This window comes from Mobula birostris, chromosome 23 (genome assembly GCF_030028105.1).
Source record: "Mobula birostris isolate sMobBir1 chromosome 23, sMobBir1.hap1, whole genome shotgun sequence".
Taxonomy (NCBI): domain Eukaryota; kingdom Metazoa; phylum Chordata; class Chondrichthyes; order Myliobatiformes; family Myliobatidae; genus Mobula; species Mobula birostris.
Window position 1 is genome coordinate 333,228 of NC_092392.1, and position 25,378 is coordinate 358,605.

The 25,378-nt window shown below is 42.1% G+C and overlaps 1 protein-coding gene across 11 annotated transcripts in view; it reads left to right on the top strand.

Moving 5' to 3' along the window:
* Positions 1-25,378, top strand: part of fbxo18 (F-box DNA helicase 1) — a 148,673-nt gene that overhangs the window by 74,388 nt on the left and 48,907 nt on the right. For 4 of the 11 annotated variants that reach the window (XR_011882983.1, XM_072241784.1, XM_072241785.1 and 1 more), the window contains exons 17-19: positions 4,575-4,772; positions 10,933-11,058; positions 13,578-13,684. Coding sequence is in view for 9 of the 11 variants with exons in the window: in XM_072241784.1 (XP_072097885.1) it covers positions 4,575-4,772; positions 10,933-11,058; positions 13,578-13,684 (431 nt within the window). In the remaining 2 variants the exon portion in view is untranslated. Of the gene's footprint in view, positions 1-4,574; positions 4,773-10,932; positions 11,059-13,577; positions 13,685-16,412; positions 17,186-23,994; positions 24,027-25,378 lie in introns of those variants that run through there. The other 7 variants (XR_011882984.1, XM_072241791.1, XM_072241788.1 and 4 more) reach the window with 6 other exon arrangements.

Sequence of the window (25,378 nt, forward strand, 5' to 3'; positions counted from 1 at the left end):
CTTAATTCCATAGACTTCATGCCAGTTTCCTTAGTAAATACAGACGCAAAAAACCTATTTAAGATCTCCCCCATTTCCTTTGGTTCCGCACATAGCCGACCACTCTGATCTTCAAGAGGACCAATTTTATCCCTTACAATCCTTTTGCTCTTAATATACCTGTAAAAGCTCTTTGGATTATCCTTCACTTTGACTGCCAAGGCAACTTCATGTCTTCTTTTAGCCCTCCTGATTTCTTTCTTAAGTATTTTCTTGCACTTCTTATACTCCTCAAGCACCTTATTTACTCCCTGCTTCCTATACGTGTCATACAACTCCCTCTTCTTCTTTATCAGAGTTGCAATATTCCTTGAGAACCAAGGTTCCTTATTCCTATTCACTTTGCCTTTAATCCTGACAGGAACATACAAATTCTGCACTCTCAAAATTTCTCCTTTGAAGGCTTCCCACCTACTGATCACATCTTTGCCAGAGAACAACCTATCCCAATCCATGCTTTTTAGATCCTTTCTCATTTCTTCAAATTTGGCCTTCTTCCAGCTAAGAACCTCAACCCTAGGACCAGATCTATCCTTGTCCATGATCAATTTGAAACTAATGGTGTTATGATCACTGGAACCAAAGTGCTCCCCTACACAGACTTCTGTCACTTTTCCTCACTCGTTTCCTAACAGGAGATCCAATATTGCATCCCCTCTAGTTGGTCCCTCTATATATTGATTTATATATTGAAGGAGTATAAACAATATTCATTAATCTCCTAATTTTAAAAAGAGTGACGGCTTTTAATAAATCCAGTCTGATCAGCAGAAATAATTTGAGGTAATACATTCTCCAATCTCATTGCCAATATTTTAGAAAAAAATCTTAGAATCCACATTCAACAAAGATATAGACCTATAAGATGCACATTCAGTAGGATCCTTTTTTAAGAATTAGGGAAATAAAAGCTCGATAAAAAGATTGTGGTAATTTACCTATAGATACTGCATCCCTAAAAATTCTACATAGCCAAGGAGTCAGTGAAAAAGTTAAAAAATTCTACTGTATATCCGTCTGGGCCAGGTGCTTTACCAGAGTTCATCGAAAGAATAGCATTTTTTATTTCCTCTACCGAAATAGGTACATCTAGTTTTAAATGTTCATTAGATGGTAATTTTGGAATATTCAATTTCTTTAAGAATTCATGCATTATAGTGGAGTCATCAGGAAATTCTGATTGATATAGGGAGGTATAAAATTCTTGAAAGAATTTATTTATCTTGTCACGTCAAAGTGCCATCTTGTTTACGAATCTTAACAATCTGTCACTTAACCGAGGCCGATTTCAAGTGATTAGCCAATAGTTTCCCAGTTTTATCACCACGTATATAGAATTGACTCTTAGTTTTGGTTAATTGACTTCCAATCGAAGATGATAGTAATAGATTATGTTCCATTTGAAGTTCAACTCTCTGTTTGTAAAGCTCCTGATTAGGGGCTATGGAATATTTCTTGTCAATTTCTTTAATCTTGTCAACCAGTTTAAGTATTTCATTATTAGTTCACTTTTTTAATCCAGCAGTATATGAAATAATTTGTCCACAAATATATGCTTTAAAACTATCCCATAGTGTCCCACTGGAAATATCCTCTGTAGAACTTGTTGTGAAGAAAAAATTAATATGTTTCTCAATAAATTTGACAAAATCTGAATCTTGAAGCAAAGTGGTATTAAATCGCCATTGTCTAGAACTAGAAGATGTATCCCTTGACTTAATAGATAGTTTCAACGGTGCATGATCAGAAACAGCAATGGAATCATATTTGCAACCAGTAACAAGTGGAATTAATCGAGAATCGATAAGAAAATAATCAATTCTTGAATAGTGATGATATACATGTGGAAAAAATGAGAACTCTTTCTCATTTGAATGCAAGAATCTCCAAATTTCTGAGATTCCAGAGTCAAACATAAAAGAGTTAATAAAGGTAGCCGATTTATTCGGAAGTGCTTGATTGGACATGGATCTATCCATCAAAGGATTTAAACAACAGTTGAAATCCCCACCCATAATCAACATATAATCACTTAAATTAGGAAGAGATATAAAGAGACTCTTAAAAATTGGGACAGTCAACATTTGGGGCATAAACATTAAGCATAACAATTTTTTTGTTAAATAACAAACCAGTAATTGACAAAAATCTGCCATTCGGGTCTGAAAACGTCTCATGGTGCAAAAATGAAATCGACAGATCTATAAAAATAGAAACGCCTTTTACTTTGGCCTGTGAATTCGAGTGGTACTGTTGAGCCTTCCAGAACCTAAAAAACCGCTGATTATCTTCTTTCCAGACATGAGTTTCTTGTACAAAGATAATGTGAGCATTCATCCTATGGAATACTTTAAAAATTTTCTTCCGTTTAATTAGGTGGTTTAAACCATTTGTATTCCAAGAAACCAAATTAATAATCTTATCCATCGTACTGAACTCGAGCATAAGGTATGTAAAGGGTTAACCAGAGTGCAAACTCATGACCCTGAAAGAGGAAAAAAGGTCCGAAAAGGAACCAGAAATTACGACATTTCGGACGTTTTGGTAGTTTCAGGTCAGCCCGTTTCAAAAGATAAAGTAAATTAAAAATAAGAACAAAAATGCCACCCCCCTCCTGCAAAAACCCAAAAAAAAGCCAGAAAGTGGCTAATGCTAAATCTACAGCTAACTCTAACCCCATCTTTCCAGAAGGCAACCCAAAAGAAGTATGTGTATCATAAGAAATACCACCCATATTCAAAAAAGTGAAAAAAAGTTACTATAAATGTAAGGAAAAGATTACAACAATTACAAACATAAAATAGTTACTTCTTACACACATTTAAAAAAAAAAGACCAAGTGTCAGTTCATATTATTAGTTTTTCATATATAAATGATCGGAAGTGACGCGAAAAAAAAAAAGAGAATTCTAGGAAGAAGAAGGATGCAATCCACCATCTTAAAATATAATGCTTCTCCAGTAACGTTTTGGAAAAAAAAAGGAAAATAAGCATTAAAATTGTAACTAAATAACTCTCAAGAAGAAAAAAAAATTAAAAGTGAGATATACAAAATCACTAGCAAAAAAGCGTACTATCATTTAAGAATGTAAAACATACCCACACTACAAGATCAAGGCAAAAACCCTCAGAATATAAAGTTCTAACTTTTTTTTTAAAAAAGGAAATGAAAAACAGATCAAAGACGAGAAAAAAACAGTGCATTAATTAGTCCTCAACAGAGGTCGGAGTTTTGAACAAACGACGAGAGTTGTCCGGCATAACAACTTCAAACAGGCTGGGAGCAGTAACACTATTTTATAGCCTTGTCGATAAAATTCTGACATCTGTGGTTTAAAAGCCATCCATTTTTTCAATACTTCTTGGCTGTAATCCTCAACAATTCGAAATTTAAAACTTTGAAACTCAATCATGCCTTTCTGCCAAGCAGCTCGAATCACTTGTTCCTTATCATGAAGGTATTGAAACCAAATGATGACTGGCCTCGGTCTGGCCTGTTTTGCTGCTTTAAGACATAAAGAACAGTGTGCACGGTCTAACAGTGGGGGTTCCTCCAATATATCTGGACCAAACACATCCGCTAACAATTTAGAAAAATATTTAGTAGGATCTCCCGTCTCAACATCTTCAGGAAAACCGATTATTCTTAGATTCTGACGTCGAGAGCAATTTTCAAGATCAACAGTCTTGGGTTTATAATGCTCCAACTGCTGAGTTACCGAAGTTAAATTTTTTTCAAGAGCTTCAATTTTTTGTTCCCTTTTGCGGCCATCTTCATCTAGTTCCGCAATTCTAATTTGTTGTTGATTGATTTCACGTCTGAACGATTTAAGATCATCTTGAGTCGTCTTCACCATACCTTCAATTACGGCAAGTCTTACACCTCGCTCTCCATCCAGCCTGCTGAATAATTGTTGTCATGGCTTGCAGCTTCCTATCAACCCCTCCCTTCGCTGTTGCCTCCAGAATTTGGTTAACATCTTCATCAAACTGCTTCCACAGTGAAGTCATGTTAGCTGCAGGCCATTTGATCTGCCTCCTGTTAGACTTCATGTTAGAGGGATTAGTTTGCAACACTTGGAGGTTCCGTGCACTATAGGGTGACTCCGGGCCTGGCCCCTCCTTCATCTCACCAGGTTGGACACCTGCGTGTTGTGCTGCTCCTGCTGCCACCAAACACTTCATGCTCGCTTGGTGGATCTTCAAGCCACGATCGTTCTTGCAGATTTTGCCACATGCACACTGCTTCCTCATTGTCGTTTGTTCATTGCCTGGGTCTGATGTCGTTGTGTCCATCCAACTGAGGTACTCATCCTCCCCAGCTCTCGGGCACCCCTGGGGATACCTTTTTCTGGTGGAGTTAGTTCCAATGGTGAGCCTAATTCTTAATAAGTGGTTTCCTTGTGCAGTTTGTTTGCTTTCTTTAATAAACATTCCAAGATCTATCCTTGTCATCTTTGTTAAATTTGTGATGTTGTGAGCTAAATGTGTGGTGTCTCTGGAAAATAATAACCAGGGAATTCTGATTTCTTTAGAAGACCTTGTGATTCAGAATCCATTCGTCCAGATGTTTGAAGGCAAAGGTGGTTGGCATGGACTGAGAAAGTATGCTGTACAAGTTGAAGACTCAGAGCTGGAGGAGAGGATTGCAGTTGTGGAGAAATACAGTCTGGAAATTCCTACGCTAGTGAAGAAAATCACCAACCTCGGTGTCAATTGCCCATCATTTGCAAGTAACACGACTCCCTACCTATCTAAAGCTTCTTAAATTGAATGTTCTTTGCATCGTGATCTCTTCCTGTTTTTCCCAAGTTCCTTCACCTCCTTTTTAAGCATGCAGCAAAGACTGAGCCCTTCAACACCATAACTCAATGCACTTCTTGACCATTTGTGCTGCAAACTAGAAAAGAAAAGGACAAAGATTGGCTTTATGTGTCCCACGCACATTGAAACATACAATGAAATTCATCGTTTGCATCAGCAACTATTACAGTCCGAAGGTTATGCTTCTGGTGCCAGCATAGCCTACTCGCAACCTACTAACCCTAACTGTAGTGTTTTAAAATGTGGGAGGAAACCAGAGAGGCCGGAGTACACCATGTGGTTATGTGGAGAAAGTGCAAACTCTTTCCAGACAGCAGTGGGAATTGAATTCTGATTGGTGATCACAGGAGCTGTAAAGTGTTGAGTTAATGCTACACTAGTGTGACAGCTCATTTTAAATATTATTATATATAAGGCAATACAGTATGCAGCTATTAAAGGGATGCTTGGACAATTCCCCTATCAATCAAACTTGTTAATCATACGACCATAAGTGACTGAGATTCATCTTACGTCAGTGATCTGCTTATATTTTTCGTGGAGAAAATAAGACCGTAAGACATAGGAGAAGAATTGGGGCATTCAGCCTATTGAGTCTGCTCTACTGTTCAATTATAACTCATTTATTTTCCCTCTCAATCCCATTCTCCTGCCTTCTCCATAGCCTTTAATGCTGTTGTTAATCAAGAACCCAGCAACTTCCACTTTAAAAATATCCATATAGATAGTCAGTCCCGAATCTGGGGTTGGCGGCTACGCACCTCCATCTTCTTCGATCTTGCAACAGCACCGAGTACAGCCTCTCCTCCAGTTTGTTCCCGCTGGCCACCCCAGCACCACCCACTGCCGCCCCCGCTGAACTCGAGCCTGAGGCCGTGTTGGCCTCCAGCCGTGGCCGCTTCTTCGAGCTCGGCCCTTCCTTAGGCGGAGGCCTTGGGCAGGTCCAGGCACACGGTGCAGCGCCCTAAGTTCATCGTGTCTCTTCTAACTAAGTGCATAGCATACGATTTGTAGATACGTGGTGAGGCTTTAATCTCTTCCACGGAAGATGGCTGTTGGCTCACAAGGAGCTCATCTGCCCTTTGTCAGGTCCCATTTTGTTTTAGTCCTGCTGGGTGTCCTCACACCCTCCTCACCAAACTAAGTCCAGTGGGGGAGCCGGCCCAAGTCACTGACCAGGGCCCCTGGCCGGGCGCCCGACCCCCGCCGAATCTCTCCGAGCGTCTGGCGTCCGACCGAAATCCATGGTCGAGCGGCCCGCGACCAAACCCAAAGTATCCATATAGACAATACTGTGTAAAAGATTTAGGCACATCAAAATAAATTCTGTAAAATGAAGATGTTTCCAAAAATAATGAAATGAGAAGGTTTTCAATATCAAAGAATTACTTTAAAGAGCAGTAAACAGTGAAAATACTAAATCAAGTTAATATTAAGACCACCGGGAGAAGGTTCAGGAGCTTGAAGACTCATGCGGCCAGATTTGGGAACAGCTTCTTTCCGACTGTGATAAGACTGCTGAACGGATCCTGACCCGGATATGGGCCGTACCCTCCAAATATCCAGACGGGCCTCTGTTTTTTTGCACTAACTTACTTCCTATTTTTCTATTTTCTATTTATAATTTATAATTTAAATTTTTAATATTTACTAATTTTAACTATTTTTAATACTTGTAATCCAGGGAGTGTGAAGCGCAGAATCAAATATTGCTGTGATGATTGTACGTTCTAGTACCAATTGTTTGGCGACAATAAAGTATAAAGTATATTTGGTGTGATCACCAAACTGCATAAATTCTGTTAAGTGTGCTTTTGTGCAGCTTAATAAGAAAATCAGCTGTTAGGTTGTTCCAAGCATCGTGGGGAACTTGCCATAGTTCTACAGGCTTTGGCTGTCTCGCTTGCTTCTGTCTCTCCAGGTAATCCCAGATGTTGCGATCAGGGCTCAGTGGAGGCCATACCATTTGAAACCATATAAAAATCTAGGGTGACTAGATCTTTTGCACAGTGCTGTACTGCACTATTTTATAGTGAAGTCTCTGAGGTTCATGTAAAGAGTCTGCATACAGGACACAGCACCACAAGACTGTGTGCTTAGCTGCTGCTCTACTCACTTTACTCCTAGGACTGTGTGGCTAAGCACAGCTCCAATGGCATAATTATATTTGCTGATGCAACCACTGTCGTAGGCCAGATTAAAGGTGGTGGCGAATCAGCATCTAGAGTAAAGAATTAAAATCTGGCTGAGTGGTACCAAAACAACAACCTGCAAGGAGCCGATTATTGACTTCAGGAGAAGGAAACTGGAGATCAGTGAGCCAGTCCGCATCAGAAGATCAGAATCTTTAAATTCCTCGGTGTTATTATTTTGGAGGACCTATCTCTGGGCCCAGCACATAAATGCAATTACGAAGAAAGCACAACAGTGCCTTTACTTCCTTATGAGTTTGCGGAGGTTCGGCGGGACATCTAAAACTTGGGCAAACTTCTACAAATTTATAGTGGAGAATATATTACTGGCTGTATCACACCAATGACCTTGAACAGAGAATCCTACAAAAAGTAGTAGATATGGCCAAGTCTATCACTGGTGAAACCCTCCCCATCGTTGAGCACATCTCCGTGAAATGCTGTCGTGGGAAAGCAGCATCCATCATCAAGGACCGCCAGCACCCAGGTTGTGCACTCTTCTTGCTGCTGCCTCAGGCCTCGCTCCACCAGGTTCAAGAATAGTTACTGCCCCTGAACCTTCGGCCTCTTGAATTAGTGGGTTCTTCACTCAACTTCATTTGTCACATATTTGAAATGTTCCCACAACCTAAAGCATTGTCTGCACAGTGGCTGCATGGGTTTCTCCTGTGTTCTGCAGTTTCCTCTCACACCCAAGGAAGTGGTGTGTGTTAATTGACTACTGCCTATGACCCCTTAATAAGTATAGAGAGCAGGATGAAGAACTATGCATGGGTTAGCTGATTTCCTTTTGTGTTGTAAGAACATCCTCTTTGAGTATTATCACTCAACTGAGACAACAAAACTTCTCCAGCAGCATATATCTGTCCGCTACGCTTCTTAGTCAAAAAGTTACATGTTCAATTCACTCATGATAAAGCTGTGCACAGAAGTCTTGGTGGGATTTCCATAGCAGGGCTGCAAGTATAGTCTTTGGAATGCAACATTAAACCAGGGCCCATTCTGCTCCCTCAAGCTTTTCATAAACTGAGAGAAGAGTTCCCAGTAATAGACCAGATCGTGCTAATACCCAGATGTGTAGTGCATTCCAGAATCAGACTTCCAGTTTCATGAAGTTAAATTAGTTCAGCGTGTCCCCCTTGACCCTTACCAATCTTTACTGATGTTCCGTAGAAACCATTCTGTCTGGATGAATAATGCTTTAGTCTGGCATCTGCTCAGCACATAACTGCAAGAACATCACAGAAACCAGCCTTCCCTCCAGGGATTTCTCCCTGTCTCAGTGAAGCAACCAGCATAATAAAAGGCATACACCCACCCCAGACATTCTCCCTTCTCCCTTCTCCCCACTCCTATTTGGCAGAAGATATAAAGGCTGAAAGCACATACGACCAGGTTCAAGGACTGCTTCTATCCCACTGTTACGGACTCTGAAATGGATCTCTTGTGTGATGAGATGGACTCTTAAGTTCACCATCTATCTCGTTATCATCTAGCACCTTGGTGTTTATCTGCACTGCACTGTCTCTGTAGCTGTTGTACTTTATTCTGCCTTGTTATTGTTTTACTCTGTTCTACCTCAGTGCACTATGCAATGATTTGATCTCAATGAACAGTAGGCAAGTCAAGCTTTCCACTAATACCAATACTAATTCCTGTTCCTTCTTACATTAATGCAGAAGTTGGGAATGCCCTAGAGGACAAGTGCCAGTGATTACTGATTGAAGGTCCAGGTACAGCACATCTCTGAAGGCTGAAAGGCCTCACTTAGTGCCCATGTGGCTTGCTTGCCATTTGTAGACTTCTGATGGCAAGGCTTTAAAATGGAAGTGCTGCTACAAGCAAGTGGAAGGAACTGTGAACTAGGTTGTGTAGGATCTGACCCCTATGTTCAAACTGCTGTTAGTATCAGATTATCTCCATATTGATAGATTTTTCTTAAGCTTTTCAGTGTAAACTGGTTGCTGTGTTTCCTACTTTACAGCATAAGACCAGATCTGAAGACAGTTTATGTTTGTTTGAAAGGCTGAGCATGATTGTAAAGTAATGAAAAGGATCGTATATTTGGCTTTATGACAATATTGTGTTTTGTTCTTCTGCAAATTGCAATTGTTACTTTCCACTCCTGTTGCAAATTTTAAATTTTAATTGACAGACTTTAATTGACCAAAGTTATTAAGGAATGTAACTTATTAAGAATTGATTCTTTGCATCATCAATGAGGATGGGAGAGGTTCCTGAGGATTGGAGGGTTGCGGATGTTGTTCCCTTAATCAAGAAAGGGAGTAGAGAGAGCCCAGGAAATTATAGACCAGTGAGTCTTACTTCAGTGGTTGGTAAATTGATGGAGAAGATCCTGAGAGGCAGAACTTATGAACATATGGAGAGGCATAATGGCTTTGTCAAAGGCAGATCGTGCGTTACGAGCCTGATTGAATTTTTTGAGGATGTGACTGAACGCATTGATGAATGTAGAGCAGTAGATGTAGTGTATATGGATTTCAGCAAGGCATTTGATAAGGTAACCCATGCAAGGCTTATTGAGAAAGTAAGGAGACATGGGATCCAAGGGGACATTGCTTTGTGGATCTAGAAGTGGCTTGCCCACAGAAGGCAAAGAGTGGTTGTAGATGGGTCACATTCTGCATGAAGGTCAGTCACCAGTGGAGTGCCTCAGGGATCTGTTCTGGGACCTCTTCTCTTTGTGATTTTTATAAATGACCTGGATGAGGAAGAGGAGGGATGGGTTAGTAAATTTACTGATGACGCAAAGGTTGGGGGTGTTGTGGATAGTGTGGAGGGCTGTCAGAGGTTACAGCGGGACATTGATAGGATGCAAAACTGGGCTAAGAAGTGGCAGATGGAGTTCAGCCCAGGTAAGTGTGAGGTAGTTCATTTTGGTAGGTCAAATATGATGGCAGAATATAGTATTAATGGTAAGACCCTTGGCAGTGTGGAGGATCAGAGGGATCTTGGGGTCCGAGTCCATAGGACACTCAAAGCTACTGAGCAGGTTGACGCTGTGGTTAAGAAGGCATATGGTGAATTGGCCTTCATCAACCATGGGATTGAGTTCAAGAGCTGAGAGGTAATGTTACAGCTATATAGGACCCTGGTCAGACCCCACTTGGAGTACTGTGCTCAGTTCTGGTCACCTCACTACAGGAAGAGTGTGGAAACTATAGAAAGGGTACAGAGGAGATTTACAAAGATGTTGCCTGGATTGGGGAGCATACCTTATGAGAATAGGTTGAGTGAACTTGGCCTTTTCTCCTTGGAGAGACGGAGGATGAGAGGTGGCCTGATAGAGGTGTATAAGATGATGAGAGGCATTGATCGTGTGGATAGTCAGAGGCTTTATCCCAGGGCTGAAATGGCTAACATGAGAGGGCACAGTTTTAAGGTGCTTGGACGTAGGTCCAGAAGAGATGTCAAGGATACGCTTTTTACACAGAGAGTGGCGAGTGCTTGGAATGAGCTGCCGGCAGTGTTGGTAAAGGTGGATACAATAGGGTCTTTTAAGAGACTCTTGGATAGGTACATGGAGCTTAGAAAAATAGAGGGCTATGGGTAACCCTAAATAATTGCTAAAGTAAGCACATGTTCGGCACAGCATTGTGGGCTGAAGGCCCTATATTGTGCTGAGGTTTTCTGTGTTTCTACGTGGTTAAATAGAGTTAGGTGCCAGGTCTCAACAGACAAGGGAGATGAAATGGCCCCTTCCTTTCACTGATTTTATTTGTTTTCCTTTCCAACAGCTGATAAAACTTCAAGGGTCACCTCGTACAAACAATTGAAGAATGTGTAAGAGACTAAAAGTTGAAATTTCTATTGTTCCTGATTAGAAAGGTTAACTTTCCCCTTTGTTTTTCTATAGATGTTCTTCTGGGAACCGTGCACAAAGCAAAAGGATTGGAGTTTGATACAGTGCAGATTGCTGAAGACCTTATAAAGGTTCCTGACTTTCGACACAACCCTACTGTTCTTTCACAGTTCAAGATGGGTGAGTACTTTTCCATTCTTTTCAAACTTGTCCCCACTCCCACTTTTCACCTTTCACTAGGCTGTCATTCTTTCATGAGCCTTGCAGAGAGGCAGATAGCTATTCAACAGTACTGCGACATCATATTCAAGTCCTTCTGATCATCCACCCATGTATACGTTATCAGAGAAAGTGATTAAAAGATCCTTGGCAGGTTGAGCAGATAATAATTGTGATTTGTAGCCTCTGAGTGAAATCATTTGTTATTCCAGTCTGCCCATTGAAAACAAGCTTTCATTGTGCCTTTAATGTACATGATAAAGGTTCAAAGTTTCAATAATTATTAAAGTATGTATGCAGTATACAATCCTGAGATTCTTCTTTTCCAATAGCCACGAAACCAAGAAAAAACATGGAAACCAGTTCAAAGAGAAACAGTAAACCAACCCCCCACCCCCCCAAAAAATGGCAGCATGATCATTAGTCCCCGCATCTTCCGCATCCCCCTCACGAAATGCAACAAGAACATCAGCCCCCAGATCACTCTCTCCCCGCAGAGAAAACTAACAAAAATGCCCCAAGAACATTGACCCCCGGACCACCCTTCTCCCCCACAAAAAAGGGGAGAAAGAATAGGTTAGAACACAGAATATTAAAAACCATTAGACAGCTATATAAGACCTTGGTCGGACCCCACTTGGAGTACTGTGCTCGGTTCTGGTTACCTTAATCCAGGAAGGATGTGGATACTATACAGAGAGTGCAGAGGAGATTTAATAGGATGTTGCCTGGATTGGAGAACATGCTTTATGAGAATAGGTTGAGTGAACTTGGCCTTTTCTCTTTGGAGTGACAGAGGATGAGAGGTGACCTGATAGAGGTGTATAAGATGAAGGGCATTGGTCATCTGGACAGCCAGAGGCTTTTTCCCAAGGCTGAAATGGCTAACTTAAGGGGGCATAGTTTTAAAGTGCTTGGAAGTAGGTACAGAGGGGATGTCAGACGTAAGTTTTTCACACAGGGAGAGTGGTGGGTGCATGGAATGCACTGCCAACAAAGGTGGTAGAGGCGGTTACAATAGGGTCTTTTAAGAGTCTCTTAGCTAGGTACATGGAAAGTAGAGGGCTGTGTGGTAGGGAAATTCTAAGCAGTTTCTAAAGTAGGTTACATGGTCGGCAAAACATTGTGGGCCGAAGGGCCTGTAATGTGCTGTAGATTTTCTATGAAAAAGTTCATAGTCCAAATCCATAAATGCAGAAAATTGATAACTTCCTCCAACATCATTGAAAGAGAGAGGCATACAGATGCCTACCCTCCAGGCCCAGCGATAGGCACTGTGACATAATGAACCAAAATCGAAAACGTGAATATATCAATTAGTTTTCTGGGCTGGGACATTTCAGTAACCCAGGAACTGGTCCATGTACCCTTCCTGAACAATTGAAGCATGTTGTTCATGGGAAGGGCATCTATTAAAATAAACTGTTTCCTGATTTTTGAGCTTGCTTTAAATTTAGATCCTCATCGATATGCCTCTGTTTCTGAATAGAGGAGGGGTAACGGGTTAACGGGCACCATTCTTGGATACAAATGATTTACATTGTAACCTTTGGGATGTTGACTTGCCAAGAGCAAAGCAGCTATTTGAGCAGTGGGATTGCAAAGGGAACTAGTGTGCAGAAATCACTCTTGGCCCTTAAGACTAAATTGTAATCACAGTTTGTATCTTGCCTCCAAATTGTGTTCCACTGCAATCCCTGTAGCTGGACTTTGGAAGGTATGTGTTTCACTGCAGGGTCTAATGAAAAACATCTGCTGCCCTTTGCCTGCATGATCTAATCTCAGTGACAGCAGTAACACAGTGCTTGCTGGTGTGTTCAGAGAGAAGCCTCGTCATTGTTGTCAATCAGCATAATGTAATCTGCCACCTTTACTGTTACTGAGTAACAGTAATGGCTCTTACATTTACCATAAGACAGCAACTGAACTAGGCCATTTGGCAAATCGAAGCTTCTCAACCACTCCATGACGGCTGATTTATTATCCCTCTCAACCCTATTCTCCTGCCATCTCCCCATAACCTATGACACCCTTACTAATCAAGAACCTATCAACCTTTGCTTTAAATATGTCCGATGACTTGGCCTCCACAGCTGTCTGTGGCAATGAATTTCACAGATTCACCACTCTCTGGCTAAAGAAATTCCTCCTCGTCTCTGCTCTATAAAGGGACATCCTTTCATTCTGATGCTCTGTCCTCTGGTCTTAGCCTCTCACACTGTTGGAAACATCCTCTCCACATCCATTCTATCTAGGCCTTTCAATATTCGGTTTGTTTCAATGAGATCTTCCCTCATTCTTCTAATCTCCGGTGAGTACAGGCCAGAGCTCCTCATAGGTTTTATCTTTCATCCATAGGATAATTCTTGTAAACCTCCTCTTGATACCTCTAAAATATATACTGAAATTCTGCAGGTATTTGATAACACTGTTTCCTTGGAGTATGACTGTATTTATGTAAATTACAATTCTGCCTTTAGACTTGGTCCCAAGTGTCGACTGGAACTTGCTTTATATTGCCATTACCCGTGCAAAGAGGCGTCTAGTGATGAGCCGGTCTTTGGAATGTCTTCTCTCCTTTGCCAGCGTGAGTGAGATTCTTACTGTGTTTCAGTGTGAGTAGAGCATTGAGGAGGATTGTACGTTGGACTGCGAGGCTCTTCAGATGTTTGGGCATGAACTGTGTCACACTGTGCCAAACTGGGTACTGAGCTTAGTGCTCAGGATGTCTGTGCAGGAACAAGAGTGCTCATAGAGTTGGTGCTCCAAGGGTCATTATAGCTTTGTATAGAAAAAGATGTGACACGGACCGTACTGCTGTACCAGGATACTGGTGTGAAGCCAGCAATGAATGCATCAACCCATGATCCGGTATGGAGAAACTACCTGAGTGACGTAGAGACAGGCTGGGGTGAGCTGTGTGGCTAATCAGTGCTGAGAAAGGTCATTGAGCACCTACAGCATGGAAGCAAACCCTTCAGCAGAACTCTTCCAACCTGACCAGGTTGTCTAGTCCCATATGCCTGTACAGGTGTCCCCCACTTTTTAAACGTTAGCTTTACGAAACCACACTGTTACGAAAGACCTACACTAGTTCCCTGTTTTCGCTAACAGAAAGTGTTTTCACTGTTATGAAAAAAGGCAGCGTGCGAAAAAAGCAGCGCGTGATAAAAGACAGTGCGCACCCCGAGTAGCCGCTCTCCCCGGGAACAGCATTCTCACCGGCTTTGCTTAAGCACTTGCCTGTGAGCAGCCGTGAGCAAGATGAGTTCTAAGCCTAAAAGAGCTCGTAAGGGTGTTACACTTAGCGTAAAACTAGACATAATTATGCGTTTCAATCATGGTGAACGAAGTAAGGACAAAGTGAGTTTGGCTTGTAGAAGTTGACGAAGATGATGTTGAAGAGGTTTTGGCATCCCATGACCAAGAACTGATAGATGAAGAGCTGATGCAATTGCAAGAGGAAAGGATAGCAATCAAAACTGAATGAGTAATGATAAAGTACGACTTTAATTTTGAAAGGGTACGTCGGTTTAGGGCATATTTGCAAGATGGTTTGAGTCCTTACAAAGAACTGTATGATAGAAAAATGCGCAAGGCTCAGCAGTCAAGCAAGCCTTCCACATCAGCCACAGCAGACAACGAACCTCGACCTTCAACATCGAGGCAGGCAGAGATGGAAGAAGATGACCTGCCTGCCCTAATGGAAACAGACGACGATGAGATGATATCCCCAGTGTCCAACCACCCCAACCCCCAGGCCGCGGAGAATGCAGCGGTAGCCGGGAGGCACCCAGCACATCTTTAAGAAAAAAGCGGAAATAAACAAGCTAATTAATTAGGTGCCACCTGGCACATAAATGTCGGCCCAGATCAGAGGCGATGTTGGTTAGCGTAATGGTTTCACAATGCCAGTGACCGGGGTTCAATTCCCGTCGCTGTCCATAAGGAGTTTGTATGTTCTCCCCGTGACTGTGTGGGTTTCTTTCTGTGTTCTAAAGAACATGTGGATTAGCAGGTAGGTTATTTGGTCACATGGGGCTGATTGGACCAGAAGGGCCTACCTGTTACTGTGCTATATCTCTAAATAAAGTAAAAACTAAAATATGCATATCCCAGAATCTGGGTGTCAGAAGCAAGCACAGCCGTTATTGTTCTGCTCTGATTGTCCTTGGAAAGGTGCTGTTGAGTTACCTACCTCAGTACTCAGTGCTGCCTCTCAGCTTGAGGATCTAGCTCTGAATATGTGCTCAAATCAGGCAAAAGGCAGACATATCTCTTCTAATTAAAGGGCTGTGTTTCAAAATCTAATAAAGGTGTGAATGCCTGATGCATGTGAGCTTATGGTAAATTAGTCTATCGTTGTCACATGCTCTGAGATACATCCTTGTATTCCGAGGGTGTGCCCACTGGTCATAGACTCCCCCACTATAGGAAACATCTTCTCCTCATCTGCTCTATCTAGGCCTTTCAACATTTGATAGGTTTCATGTGCTTGCAGGCTTTTATGTCTTCAGCCTGATGGAGAAGGGAGAGTGTCCGGGAAGGATGAGGTCTTTAATTATGCTGACTGCTTTACGAGACAGCAAGAAGTGTACACAGCCCATGGAGGAGAGAGGCTGCCTTTGTGATGTGCTGAGTTGTGTAATAACTCTCTACACTTTTGTGTGGTCACGGGCAAACTGGTTGGCATACCAAGCTGTGATGATCATTAAAATCAAAACGATGCAGATGCTGCAAATCTGAAATAATATCCGAAAATGCTGGGACTGTTCGGCAGGCCTGATAAAAGTTCTTTTACATTAATTCTGTTTCCATTTCCACAGAAGCTGCCTAATTTATTAAGTTTTTATACTCAAATCTCAATGGTGCAGCATCAGGTCGTTAATTATTTCTCAGTTTTGTCCAAACATGGGGCTATCAGATTGCAAATCAGAAAGGGACATTAAAATTATAAACACAAGAGATTCTGCAGATGCCAAACATTACCATAGGGGCAGAGGCTAAAGGTTGATTGCACACGAAGTTCCTCAGTGTGTCAAGAAATCATTCCAAGCGTATATGTACTGTCTGAGTCTGGAAGCAGCTTCAAAATCAAAGCAGGAAGGTTGCATTTGCATTTTCGTGGTGGCAGTGAGTCAGCTGACTGTGGTTCAGTCCCAAGAAGAGACATTGTAGGAGAGATATGGAAGCTTTAGAAGGGATGCAGAGGAGATTTACCAGCATGCTTTCTGTATTAGAGAGAGGAGAAGATGGTGACATGACGCAGCTTGCAGTGGCCACTCTGGTGATGATGATATCTGTTATCTGTCAAGTAGGGTGCCGTGCACAATCCTGATTTGATGGAGACAGACGTGAGAGCACGGAGGAACATCTGGTGAAACTTCTGAAATGCCTGCCTTGCTGCCGCTGCTACTGTGTGATCCAGAATCTCTGGAGGAGAAGGCCCCGAGTCCTCGGCTTTGCCTGTTGTGGGCAGCCGGGGCAGGGTCAAAGCGCTCGGCAGAGAATGGCGCTCGGTGCTCGGTATCGGAGAGCTGGTCGGAGGCTCAAAGTTTTCGGACGGACTCAGAGTCGGCTGCGGTCAGGTGCTTCCAATGCATCGGCAAGTTTGCGGCGTTTGGAAGTTCATGGCAGGGAGAGTTTCTCCTTTCTACTGTCTGCGTGAGATGATGGGGCTTTTGGGACTTGAGACTTTTTTTTTTACTGTGCCCATGGTCTGCTCTTTATCAAATTACTGTATTGCTTTGCACCGTTGTAACTATATGTTATAGTTATGTGGCTTTGTCAGTTTTAGTCTTGGTTTGTCCTGTGTTTCTGTGATATCTCTCTGGAGGAACATTGTATCATTTTTAATGCATCCATTTCTAAATGACAATAAACGGGGACTGAGTGTCCTCATAATCTAATCTAATGTCTTGTGAGGAGAGGTTGAGCAATCTAGGGCTTTTCTTTTTGGAGTGAAGGAGGGCAAAAGGTTACTTGATAGAGTGTGCAAGATGATAAGTGTCATAGATAGAGTAGATAGTGAGAGCCTTTAAGCACGGTGGCAATGACTAATACAAGAGGACATAATTGTAAGGTGATTGGAGGAAAGTTTGGGGGGAGGGGTGGGTTGGAGGTGTTTTTACACAAATTGGTAGGAGTGTGGAACATGCTGCCAAGGTGGTAGTCGAAGCAGATACATTAAGGATATTTAGAATGGGCACATGGGTGAAAGAAAAATGGAGTGATATATGGGAGAGAAGATTTAGATTGATCAACATCATCTTCTTAAGCCCTACTGGGACCTGCAGAGAGTGGTGCAGACAGCCCAGCACATCTGTAGTTGTGAACCTCCCACTATTCAGAACATTTACAAAGACAGGTGTCTAAGAAGGTTCCCAAAGGATCATTGGGGACCTGTGTCACCCCAACCACAAACTGCCCCAGCTGCTACCATCCGGGAAACGATACTGCATCATTAAAGCCAGGACCAACAGGCTCCGGGACAGCTTCTTCCACCAGTTCATCAGACTTATGAACTCATGATGACACAACTGTATTTCTATGTTATATTGACTATTCTGTTGTACATACTATTTATTATAAATTACTATAAACTGCACATTTAGACAGAAACATAATTATTTTTACTCCTGTATATGAAGGATGTAAGTAATGAAGTCAATTCAATTCACAAAATGATTGATTGCATAAGTATTCACCCCTTCAAACCAGTATTTAGTAGATGCAATTTTGGCAGCAATTACAGCCTTAAGTCTGTGTGAATAGGTCTCTATCAGCTTTGTACATTTGGACACTACAAGTTTTCCCCATTCTTCTTGGCAAAACTGCTTAAGCTCTATCAGATTGCATGGGGATCGTGTGTGAACAACCCTTTACAAGTCCAGCCACAAATTCTCAATTGGATTGGCGTCTGGAGTCTGACTTGGCCACTCCAGGACATTAACTTTGTTGTTTTTAAGCCATTCCTATGTAGCTTTGGCTTTATACTTCGAGTCATTGTCTTGCTGGAAAACAAATTTTCTCCCAAGTCGCAGTTCTCTTGCAGACTGCATCGGGTATTCCTCCAGGATTTCACTGTATTTTGCTACATTGATTTTACCCTCTATCTTCACAAGCCTTCCAGGGCCTTCTGCAGTGAAGCATCCCCACAGCATGATGCAGCCACCACCATGCTTCACGGTAGGGATGGTATGTTTTTGATGATGTGCAGTGTTTGGCTTATACAGAACATAGCGTTTAGTCTGATGGCCAAAAAGCTCAATTTTGGTTTCATCAGACCATAGAACCTTCTTCCAGCTGACTTTAGATTCTCCCACATGCCTTCTGGCAAACTCTAGCCATGATTTCATGTGAGTTTCTTTCAAAAGTGGCTTTCTGTTTGCCACTCTCCCATAAAGCTGCGACTAGTGAAGCACCTGGGCAACAGTTCGTGTATGTGCAGACTTTCCAATCTCAGCCACTGAAACATGTAACTCCTCCAGAGTTGTCAGGTGGCCTCCCTCAGTAGTCCCCTCCTTCCATGGTCACCCAGTTTTAGAGGATGGCCAGCCCTCGGCACATTTACAGCTGTGTCATATTCCTTCCATTCCTTGATGATTGACTTAACTGTACTCCAAGAGATATCAGTGACTTGGAAATTTTCTTGTTTCCACTACAAAACAAGATCTCCATTTAACTAATTATGTGACTTCTAAAACCAAGTGGCTGCACCAGTGATGATTTGGTGTGTCATATTAAAGGGATGAATACTTACGCAATCAGTTATTTTGTGTTTTTATATTTGTAATTAATTTAGATCACCTTGTAGAGATTTGTTTTTGCTTTGACATGAAAGAGTTTTTCGGTTGATCAGTGTCAAAAAAAAACAAATTACATCCACTGAGGTTCAATGTTGTAAAATAATAAAACATGATAACTTCCCGGGGGGAGGGTGGGGGTGAATACTTTTTATAGGCACTGTATGATAGCATAAGGACCACTGCTAGGCTTGCCATGCAGAAGGTAACTCACATATGGCCTCTTCTACCCTACTGTGCCCATAGCAACACCTTCACGTGGCATCCCTGTTCTTACTGAGTTTGCTACATCATGGCGCAATCCAGCGGTATAACTGAGGGAGGTGGTCAGGGTGGGCTCATTGAACTCCAATTCCAGACACAGGTAAATGGGACTCATTAGTCCTCACAGGCAGTCTGTCTAGGAGAAGGAAAACTCCAATCCTCAGCCTAGAGTTTTGCAGTCACCACAGCTTGCTGAGCATTGTGGAACATCCCCCGGTCTAAAGAGTGGAATCAGTCCACGTGCACTGATCTTCACTATAAACCTACATGGCGCAGGTGGGAAGATTGGCCTCTACAGTCACCAGCGATCGTGCCATTGCTCTTGAGGACTCTTCTTCCCTCCTGATCTTCACAAGCGAAGATCCAGCCATCATCATGTGCCTAGTGCTATGTATGACGGTTGGTACTGTGTTTTGTACCTTGGCCCCAGAGGAACACACTTTTGTTTGGCTATATTCATGGGTATTTATGTACGGTTGAATAATAATAAAACTTAAACAAAATTTACCCAGCAACATGAAGAGAAAGACTCCAAGGCAGCTACCTGAAACTTCTCCAGATGTCTTGGCCCACATCTGTCACTCAACATGTAAACGAGTGACTTGGAAATTTATTTCATTGAGAGAGGAATATGCAAACAGTGGCCACCTTATTGGGTACAGGAGTGGAACTTGGTGTAGTCTTCTGCTGCCATAGCCCATCCATTTTAAGGATCTGTGTGTTGTGAGATCCGAGATGTTCTTATGCACACCACTATTGTAACTACTGGTTACTTGAGCTACCGTCACCTTCCTATCAGCTTGAATCAGTCTGGCCATCCTCCTCAGGCCTCTCACATTAACAAGGCATTTTCATCCACAGAACTGCTGCTCACTGGATGTTCTTCTTTGTTTTTCGCACTCGAGACCACTGTGAGTGAAAATCGCAGGAAATCAGCAGTTTCTGCGATACTAAAACCACCCCTTCTAGCACCGACATCATTCCATGATCAAAGTCACTTAGATCACATTTCTTCCCCATCCTGATGTTTGGTCTGAGCAACGGCTGTACGTCTTGACCAAGTCTACATGTTTTTGTGCATCAAATTGCTGCCACATAACTGGCTGACACGATAATTGCATTAATGAGTAGAAACATAGAAAGCCTACAGCACAATACAGGCCATTTGGCCCACAATGCTGTACTGAACATTTCCTTACTTTAGAAATTACCTCTGGTTAATTGTGATCACTATCTCCAAAATGCTCTCCCGCTGAGCAACACTGGTCTGACACCTGACCAGGTTCATCTCCCAATACCAGATCAAGTACGGCTTCTCCCCTTGTAGGCTTATCTACATATTGTGTCAAGAAAACTTCCTGAACACACCTAACAAACTCCAACCCATCTAAACCCCTTGCTCTAGGGAGATGCCAATCAATATTTGGGAAATTAAAATATTCCACCACACAACCCTGTTATTATTACACCTTTCCAGAATCTGTCTCCCTATCTGCTCCTCGATATCCTTGTTACTATTGGGTGACCTATAACAACACCCAGTAGAGTTATTGACCCCTTCCTGTTCCTGACCTCCACCCACAGAGACTCAGTAGACAATCCCTCCATGACTTCCTCCTTTTCTGCAGCCGTGACATTATCTCTGATCAGCAGTGCCGCACCTTCACCTCTTTTGCCTCCCTCCCTATCCTTTCTGAAACATCGAAAGCTTGGCACTTTAAGTAACCGTTCCTGCCCCTGAACCATCCAAGTCTCTATAATGGCCGCAACGTCACAGCTCCAAGTACTGATCCATGCCTAAGCTCATCTGCTTTGTTTATGATACTCCTTGCATTAAAATAGACACATCTCAAACCATAGGTCTGAGTGCATCCCTTGTCTATCCTCCCTCTCGCACTGCCTACAGGCTTTCTCTATTTGTGAGTCAGCCGCCCCTTACTTTATACTTTATTGTCACCAAACAATTGATACTAGAACATACAATCATCCCAGCAATATTTGATTCTGCGCTTCCCGCTCCCTGGAGTACAAATCAATAGTAAATATTAAAAATTTAAATTATAAATCATAAATAGAAAATGGAAAGTAAAGTATTGCAAAAAACCCAAGAGGCAGGTCTGGATATTTGGAGGGTACGGCCCAGATCCGGGTCAGGATCTGTTCGGCAGTCTTACCACAGTTGGAAAGAAGCTGTTCCCAAATCTGGCCGTACGAGTCTTCAAGCTCCTGAGCCTTCTCCCGGAGGGAAGAGGGACGAAAAGTGTGTTGGCTGGGTGGGTCGTGTCCTTGATTATCCTTCCTCAGTCTCTTCAGTTTGGTTCCCACCCCCCAGCAATTCTAGTTTAAACTTTTCCCAATAGCCTTGGCAAACCTCCCAGCCAGGATATTGATCCCCCTTGGATTGAAGTGCAACCTGTCCTTTTTGTACAGGTCACACCTGCCCCAAAAGAGGTCCCAATGATCCAGAAATCTGAATTCCTGCCCCCTGCTCCAATCTCTCAGCCACACATCTATTCTCCACCTCATCCTATCCCCACTGTCACGTGGCACAGGCAGTAATCCCAAGATTACTACCTTTGAGGTCCTGCTTCTCAACTTCCTTCCTGACTCCCTGTAGTTCTGTTTTCAGGTGTGCAGGTGTACCTGTCAGTGTAAACACATTTGGGAGATGTCGCAGTAAAAAGCTTTATAATAAGATGTTTAAATCAAACCACTCGTGGGGTGTTTATAATCAAATCCTGACATGGCAGATATTTCACTCATGAATAATTTCTCAGTCCTGCTCATATACACGATTTAACTGGATTGGAAATCAAATAGAGACTGAAATAATTTTTTCTGGACCTTATGAAGAAGAGTTGGCATTTCTGCCCCTCACTGATTGTGAAGGACTTTGAAAAGTGTGGGGTTCATGAACGATGCTGTAGCAATGCAAATTCTTTGTTATGTAATGCACACCAAATGCTGAAGGAACTCAGCAGGTCAGGCGGCACCTATAGAGGAAAATGGACAAGTTGATATTGATATTTTGGGCTGAGACCCTTAACATAGACTGGGGAAGGATGTTGGTTTGAGACCCTGCGCACAGAGTATCTAGGTCTACAAAGAATTATTTGAAGAGTTACTGCATGTTGTTTTTTGCAGTGTGGTTCATTCTTAGCTAATTAGGACTAGCTAAACAGTAATGAATTGGAATTGACTTATTGTAGTTACAGGTAATGATATACAGTGAAAAGCTCAAAAGCTCTTGTGTACTATTCATATAGATCAGTTCATTTCACAGTACATTAAGATAGTACAAGATAAAACTATAACAATATAGATCCTGATCCAATTTTAATCAATGCACCATAGAAAGCATTCTGTCTGGATGTATCATGGCTTGGTACAGCAACTGCTGTGCCAGTGACCACAGGAAACCGCAGAGAGTTGTAGCACATCATGGAAACTAGCCTCCCCTCTGTGGACTCTGCCTCAGTAAAGTTACCAACATAATCAACAAAACTGTTGACCACCTTTTCGCTACGTCTTATAACAAACAACAATTAACTCAAAGTGGATCAATAATAGGCGCATTTGTTTTGCTTGCTGCAAAGGAAGACCACTATTGCGCAAGAGCCAGTGATAGCTTCGAAAAAACAGACAGCATAGTTGCTCTTTTATACAAGTGCTATGTACCCGTGTCAGTTCAAGGACAGGGTGCATTCTGTTAGTCTGCTTAATTATTGTACTGCGCATTCTTCCAGTAACTGAATCTGCTTGTCTTTCATATTGTCATATACTCAAGGTCCATCAGCATAATGTTGCATAAAGCCTATCAGCAAAGCACTCTGGTATAATACAGGATCCAATTTGTTACAGACAAAAATTATATTTTATTACTACAAGTACAGTACATTTCCACCACCCCATCCATCTTGGTTGTTTTCTCTTCCTGGCTGCCCTATCAGGAAGAAGATACAAAAGCCTGAAAGCACCTATCAGTACACTCAAGCACAGCTTCTGTTCCACTCTCACTAGCCTCTTGAATGGACCTCTCTGGATGATAAGGTGGACTCTTGGCCTTGCAATCTACCTTGTTGTGATATTGCACTTTATTGTTCATCTGCACTGTACTTACTCTGCAGCTGTTACACTTTATTCTGCACTGCTTTTGTTTTGCCTTGCTCTACCTCAAAGCATTGTGTAAGGAATTGATCTTTATGAACAGTATGCAAGGCAAGTTTTTCACTGTTTTTAGCTACTTGTGACAATAATAAACCAATACCAAAGATTAGGTTTATTTGTCCCATGTGAATCAAGCTATTGAAATTGGTATGTGTTATTTGTGTCAGCGACCAACGCAGTCCAAATATGTGCCTGGGGAAACCCATAAGTGTTGCAATACTTCTGGTGCCAATATATCATGCCCACAATTTACTAACCCTAACCATGCATCTTTGGAATGTGGGAGGAAACTGGAGCACCCAGACAATTGTCGGGAGATTGTAAAAACAATTTATAGTAGGTGGTACTGTAAATATTAACATATTTAAATGTTACATTTATATTTAATATAAATTATTATTACATTAACCACTACACTGCTGTGCTGTCCTAATACCAAGAGTAAAGTCTTTAGACGTCAATTTCTGCTGCACATTAGTTTTGGCTTGGAGTTGTGGTCCCCACCTCTAAATCATGTTTAATCTCAACATTACAGGAGTATTTTCTAAAGCCTGAGTTAACCACCAACCTGCTTGGCAAGAGCCTGCCTGCTAAATGCAATGTCAGAGGGTGTTTGAATCATTTTTATTTATTTATTTATTTATTATTTCAAGGGAAGCAGTGTTAACAATGAGGAAAGCATCAAGTTTACAGGTAATTATTCTGTAGAATAATATATCTGATAGATATCATTAATAGGATGGTTACTTAGGAGAAGGGAAAGGGAAGGTGGTTGCACTTGTGCCACTTGGAACAAGTGAGGAGGATGCTAAGAGGATGCAGGGTGACTTGGATAGGTTAGGTGAGTGGGCAAATTCATGGCAGATGCAATTTAATGTGGATAAATGTGAGCTTATCCACTTTGGTGGCAAAAACAGGAAAACAGATTATTATTTGAATGGTGGCCGATTAGGAAAAGGAGAGGTGCAACGAGACCTGGGTGTCATTATACACCAGTCATTGAAAGTGGGCGCAGGCGGTGAAAAAGGTGAATGGTATGCTGGCATTCATAGCAAGAGGATTCAAGTACAGGAGCAGGGAGGTACTACTGCAGTTGTACAGGGCCTTGGTGAGACCACACCTGGAGTATTGTGTGCAGTTTTGGTCCCCTAATCTGAGGAAAGACATCCTTGCCATAGAGGGAGTACAAAGAAGGTTCACCAGATTGATTCCTGGGATGGCAGGACTTTCATATGATGAAAGACTGGATCGACTAGGCTTATACTTGTTGGAATTTAGAAGATTGAGGGGGAATCTTATTGAAACATATAAAATCCTAAAGGGATTGGACAGGCTAGTTACAGGAAGATTGTTCCCGATGTTGGGGAAGTCCAGAACGAGGGGTCACAGTTTGAGGATAAAGGGGAAGCCTTTTAGGACCGAGATTAGGAAAAACTTCTTCACATGAATCTGTGGAATTCTCTGCCACAGGAAACAGTTGAGGCCAGTTCATTGGCTATATTTAAGAGGGAGTTAGCTATGGCCCTTGTGGCTAAAGGGATTGGGGGTATGGAGAGAAGGCTGGTACAGGGTTCTGAGTTGGATGATCAGCCATGATCATACTGAATGGCAGTGCAGGTTTGAAGGGCCAAATGGCCTACTCCTGCACCTATTTTCTATGTTAACACATCATGTGAGCAGTGTGGTATGCATCAGTATCAGGTTTACTATCACTGACATATGTCGTGAAATTTGTTGTGGCAGCAGTGCAGTGCAAAAAATAAAATATACTATAAATTACAGCAAGAAATATATATGAAAACTTTATAAAAAAAATAAGTAGTGCAAAAATAGTGAGATAGTATTCATGGGTTGATGCACCATTCAGAAATCCATTGACGGAGTGTGCATCCTCAACTCCTAAATCTCCTTCCTGATAGAACATAGAATAGTACAGCACATTACAGGCCCTTCGGCCCACAATGTTGTGCTGACCCTCAAACCCTGCCTCCCATATAACCCCCCACCTTAAATTCCTCCATATACCTGTCTAGTAGTCTCTTAAA